Consider the following 5981-nt stretch of genomic DNA (forward strand, 5'->3'; position numbering starts at 1 on the left):
TGCCAGCCCATAGGTAACACCAAGTCCGGCCGTGAATGACTTGCCCAGCCCCATAGGTAACACCAAGTCCGACCTGAAATGACTTGCCCAGCCCCATAGGTAACACCAAGTCCGACCTGAAATGACTCGCCCAAAGGGATAAATAAAGTGGTTGTATTCTATAACATATTCTCAAACAATAGACGAGGCCAGAAAGCCATCAATAGTCTGAAGTTGGTATAAGTTCCTTAATATGTTGCAGTGCTGTTATGTTTCGTGTCTGAAAAAGATGTGTGAGTGAGTCACTCCTTCGTTAATGTCAACATACTCTGATACATATTATATTTAATCCCAGATGAACCCATAGTCCCTTCTCCTTTTTTATATCCACTGTAGGCAGGGCCGGTCCTTGCGTTCTGTTGCCCTAGGAGAGACAAAAAAATGATGTTCCTGCAAAACTAGAATAAGTCCCAGTAAGCAAAATGACGTTGAAAAGATGTCAAAAATACGTATTTTCCAGACGTTGAAGTTAGGTTCAATTTAGGTTGTGAATGAAAGGTGAAAAGGTATTTTCCCTATGTTTAAAATACATATTTTACAGGAGGTTTCCCAGAAGGTTCATTTTCGGTTCTGAATGAAAGTTGAAAATACTTATTTTACCAATGTTGAAATCAAGGCCGGTTCGGACTGCACCAAAAAAAKATGTCCAAAAGGCGTCGGTGTTGGTCCATGCTAACTGGGGTGTAGTCTCGCATGTCAGCCAGCAATGGAATTGTATGAATTCCCATCCATGTTGTATGCCCACTGTTTGTAAAATAGGCTGTTGCATTGGCTTTATTTGTCCTGTGACTAATCAATTTGGCTATTTAAGAGCTGAATATCAGTTACCCAACTTTATCAGGAGTTATCGTGAGCCTATTTGCAATGTGTGTTTACACAGCGGGAAATGCAGAAGTATTTTCTTTTTCGCAATGATTACCTTGTMAAAAATTGACGGATACAAACTTGAAACCACTGATCATGACAATGGGGTGAAACTCCTGGACAACAGTTGTGATTGTCCATTCCATATTGTCCATTTTATTTTGACCTGTCCTGTTTTTAGGATATGTTGTTTGTTAACGTGACAGCTCGTTCTTTTATTTGATTGAGCGCCATTTTTGTTTTGTTTTTATCAGAGAAACCGACATGATGTRAAAAAGTGTCCGTCTCATCCAGCCTGTAGGCGACAGAAAAGGCCATACTCTTTCWACCGTTTCCTAAATCTGATACATGATTTATGTTACATTATTTTCTTGACRSAACGTTGGTGGAACACCGCAGYGATGAGTCTCTCCATCAGCACCCTGGAGAGGCACACTGGGAATGGACAAGCAAGATATTTTGCGCCCCTGCCTTTGACAAAGTGGGCACTGCTTATCACAGGGTGGCATCAACACTCAGCTAAAAAAGACCATATGCCAACGGTTGAGAATAATTGTCATTGTTTTAGGGCAGAATTATGTTTTATGTGTTGTTGTTGGAGCTGCAACTTGGTCAGTTTAGCTCAGAAAATGCCGGCCTCGTCAATCTGCCATGGCTTTGCTGTAGGGCCTWGGCAGGCTATATCACCTGACAGCATTGGATGGTTGAAAACAATATGCCATAGCCTACAMGAGAGCTTATCAACTCAGTGGTGTTTATTCTCTAAACAAGGTTAATCATACATCCATGTCCGATTGAGGTGTGTAACCTAGGTCTAAAAATGCAATGAGTCAAACGGTGTGACTAAAGCTTTAACCATGCATGCCAAAGGTGTGGCAGTTTCCTGTAGCAGATTCCTGACAGTGGCCAGGGTGTGTGTCTGCGCCTTTAATAAAACGGAGCAGCCGACACTTTAGTTTATGACGTAAAGACGTTGGCTACGTACTGTAGAGTGTGGGCAGGAAGAGAGCGCACGGTGGCAACTCAAAGAACAGACTTTGGGCAACGTTCAGAAACCGGTGGAGCTCAACATGTCACATTTCTAATGCTGGGTTACGGTTGGAACCAAACCTACTCTCACCCGAACACCGATCGTGCACGACTAGTCCTCGAACTTGTGGATTTGGGACGAAAACTGCGACCGGAGGCACAACGGCGTCGCTGCTTGCAGTTTGAAACACAGCAGGGCGGCTTGCGGACGGAGAGCGCGTTCAAGAGGAAGAGAGAAGAGAGGGAGAAGGGACTTTTTTCAGAACCATGAGAGAATACAAAGTAGTGGTTCTCGGATCTGGCGGRGTTGGCAAATCCGCATTGACTGTGCAATTCGTAACYGGATCCTTTATAGAGAAATATGATCCCACGATAGAGGATTTCTACCGAAAGGAGATCGAGGTGGACTCGTCGCCTTCCGTTCTGGAGATACTGGACACGGCGGGGACCGAGCAGTTCGCCTCCATGCGAGACCTGTACATCAAAAACGGGCAGGGCTTCATCCTAGTCTACAGCTTGGTCAACCAACAAAGCTTCCAAGACATCAAACCAATGAGGGATCAGATCATTCGGGTGAAACGGTACGAGAGGGTGCCGATGGTTCTGGTCGGGAATAAAGTGGACCTGGAGGGCGAGAGGGAGGTCTCGTCCGGGGAAGGGAAAGCGCTGGCGGATGAGTGGAATTGCCCGTTTATGGAAACTTCAGCCAAAAATAAAGCCTCGGTGGACGAACTGTTTGCAGAGATTGTCAGACAGATGAACTATGCTTCAGCACCAGGCAGAAGCGACCAGTGCTGCTCGTCTTGTGTTATTCTTTAAAAAGAGAATCTAAGTTACAATTTTTKCGCATTTCTTAAATTTGCAAATGGTGAGTGAGCCCTTCCTAATATTAATCTAAACTTAAAAGAAACAAAATCGACGAAACTTATACGTCTTGCTTGAAGACAAAAACAGACACATTTTGAACAATACTTTGGTGTTTACTGTTAACTGTCATCATTAGTATTGKAAAGTGTCATATACAATGTGTTGCACAGGCTTAGAAAATACAGAAATCTCATCTATACCAGTGTTTACATGGCAGAGTACTTGAATGTTCTGGGAAAATGGCTACAATTTCAAACAACGGGCACTTGCATTCTTGGAAAAAGAGTTTGTCCGGTGCTATGTTGAGATGTTCAATGTAAGCTGACGTTTTTAGTTGACCGTCTATATGTTTATCTTTTGGAGGTGTGTTGCAGGTAGTCTGTACTGTTGAATTCTTCTTCGYGGCTCACCTTGGACTGAATTAAGGAATTCCGCGAGGGAGGAGGGGAGCAGGGAGGGTGGGGGCCACTCTTCAGGAATTCCCGCTCGCCTGGAGTATCGTTGCAGCAAACTCAATGTACACCATTGATGTCAACAGCTCAGCTGAGTTAGCATCCCCTGTCTCAGCTTGCGCTCCCAGCTGGAACTTATCCCCAACGGCAAAGACGTTGAGACTGGGACCTGAAACGCTATGGATATTCCTTTTATGAAAAGAGGATATGACTAGAAAAGCATATTTTGTTAATTGCTGCGCATTTTTTTTGGGGGGGGGCAAAAAATCTCTCTGTTTCTACACAGACACCAGCCAAAAACTCTCTCTGTCTACACAGACACAGCAAACATCCTTCCCAAACCCAAATCTCTCTCAGTCTAGCACAGACACAGCCACACACACACTCTCTGTCTACACGGAACACAGGGTAACACACACTCTCTGTCTACACAGACACAAGCCACACAAACTCTCTTCTACACAGACACAGGTAAACACACACTCTCTCAGTCTAACAGAACAGCCCACACAACAACTCTCACTGTCTACACAGACACAGACCACACACACTTCTCAGTCTACACAGACACATCGTAAACACCACTCTCTCCAGTCTACAACAGACACAGTAAAGCCACACACTCTCGTCTCAGTCATACACACACACACCACAACTCTCTCTCAGTCTACACATGACACAGCTCACACAACACTCTCCTCAGACGTCTACCAGGACACACGCCAAAACACTCTCTCTCAGTCTACACAGACACACCACACACACTCTCTGTCAACAGACACAGTGAACATCACACTCTCTCTCAGTCTACACCAGACCAGCCAAAACACTCTCTCTCCAGTCTACACAGACAGCAGCCACACCACACACTCTCTGTCTACACAGACACAGGTACAACACACTCTCTCTCAGCTACAACACACACACACTCTCTCAGTCTACACCGACACAGCACAGCCACACACTCTCAGTCTACGCAGGAACAGCCAAAACACTCTCTCTCAGTCTACCAGACACAGCACACTCTCTCAGTCTACACAGACACAGCCAAACACACACTTCCAATAAATATGTAAACACCACGTCACGTCTTCTTTTTGTTTCCCTTTTTTCAGAACAGACCGCGCTGCAGTCAGCCAGATAGGGCAGGATTATCCTGTTTGTAACACCCACTCTAGCTCAGCCTCACTGTCATCACCATAACACACCTCCATTACTCCTTCACGATAGTGAACCCACCTACCAGCTCTCAGTCTCACGTCAGACGTTCACCATGTTCCTCAAACGTCAAATTCAGACATTGTTCCAAACGTCAAATTCAGACATTGTTCCAAACGTCAAATTTCAAATGTTTAAGGTTAAGGCCAGCATCGACTCTGAACGGTTAAGGCCAGGCATCGACTCTGAACGGTTAAGCAGGCATCGACTCTGAACGGTTAAGGCCAGGCATTGACTCGAACGGTAAGCAGCTTGAACCTGAGGTTAAGGCCAGCATTGACTCTGACGTTAAGGCCAGCATGACTCTGAACGGTTAAGCCAGGCATTGACTCTGAACGGTTAAGGCCAGGCATTGACTCTGAACGGTTAAGGCTTAAAAGAAAATATCAAAAACAACTTTCTCGCTGGATTCGACCTTGAAGTCACTGGTAACTAGAGAGAGCGACTGCCCTAGGTTAACTAGAGAGAGCAGACTGCCCTACAGGTAACCTAGAGAGAGCAGCTACTGCCTACTGGTACTGAGAGAGAGAGAGACAGACTGCCTAGTAACCATAGAGAGAGCAGACTCCCTACAGTAACCTAGAGAGAGCAGCTGCCCTACTGGTAACCTAGAGAGAGAGAGAGCAGACTGCCCTACTGGTAACCTAGAGAAGAAGCAGACTGCCCTACAGGTAAACTAGAGAGAGCAGACTGCCCTACAGGTAACCTAGAGAGAGCAGACTGCCCTACTGGTAACCTAGAGAGAGAGAGCACTGCCCTACTGGTAACATAGAGAGAGCAGACATGCAACTGGTAACCTAGAGAGGAGAGCAGACTGCCCTACTGTAACTAGAGAGAGTAAGACTGCCCTACTGGCTAACCTAGAGAGAGCAGACTCCTACAGGTAACCTAGGAGAGAGCAGAACTGCCCTACCGGTAACCTAGAGCAGAGAGAGAGCAGACTGCCCTACTGGTAACCTAGAGAGAGAGAGAGCAGACTGCCTACGGTAACCTAGAGAGAGAGACTGCCCTACTGTAACCTAGAGAGAGCAGACTGCCCTACTAGGTAACCTGAGAGAGAGAGCAGACTGCCTACAGTAACTAGAGAGAGGGAGAGTAACTGCCTAACCTGGAACAGAGAGAGCAGACTGCCCTACTGGTACCTAGAGAGAGAGAAGAGACTGCCCTACTGGTAACCTAGAGAGAGCAGCCATGCCTACTGGTAACCTAGAGAGAGCAGACTGCCCTAGACTAGAGAAGAGAGAGCAGCTGCCTAAGGTAACCTAGAGCGCGCAGAAGTGCCAACTGGTAACATAGAGAGAGAGAGAGCAGACTGCCCTACTAGGTACCTAGAGGAGAGAGAGAGCAGACTGCCCTACTGGTAACCTAGAGAGAGCCAGACTGCCTACTGGTAACCCTAGAGAAGCAGACTGCCCTACTGGTAACCTAGAGAGAGAGAGCCGTCTGCTTCTCGTCTCTCTCTAGGTTACCAGTAGGGCAGACTGCCCTAACTGGTAAATAGAGAGAGCAGAC

At 46.3% G+C, this 5981-nt stretch overlaps 1 protein-coding gene across 2 annotated transcripts; it reads left to right on the forward strand.

Moving 5' to 3' along the window:
• Positions 1–1890: 1890 nt before the first annotated feature.
• LOC112074431 (ras-related protein Rap-2b) lies at positions 1891–3505 on the forward strand. Of its 2 annotated transcripts, none has more exons than XM_024141617.1 (2): positions 1891–2800; positions 3163–3505. In XM_024141617.1, the coding sequence occupies exon 1, from the start codon at positions 2200–2202 to the stop codon at positions 2749–2751; it is 552 nt and encodes a 183-aa protein (XP_023997385.1). In that variant the 5' UTR covers positions 1891–2199; the 3' UTR covers positions 2752–2800; positions 3163–3505. The 2 variants fall into 2 exon arrangements, with proteins under 2 accessions (XP_023997385.1, XP_023997386.1); XM_024141618.1 differs by having other exon boundaries at positions 3174–3505.
• The last annotated feature ends 2476 nt before the right edge of the window (positions 3506–5981 follow it).

Source organism: Salvelinus sp. IW2-2015, unplaced genomic scaffold (genome assembly GCF_002910315.2).
Source record: "Salvelinus sp. IW2-2015 unplaced genomic scaffold, ASM291031v2 Un_scaffold2633, whole genome shotgun sequence".
Classification (NCBI taxonomy): domain Eukaryota; kingdom Metazoa; phylum Chordata; class Actinopteri; order Salmoniformes; family Salmonidae; genus Salvelinus; species Salvelinus sp. IW2-2015.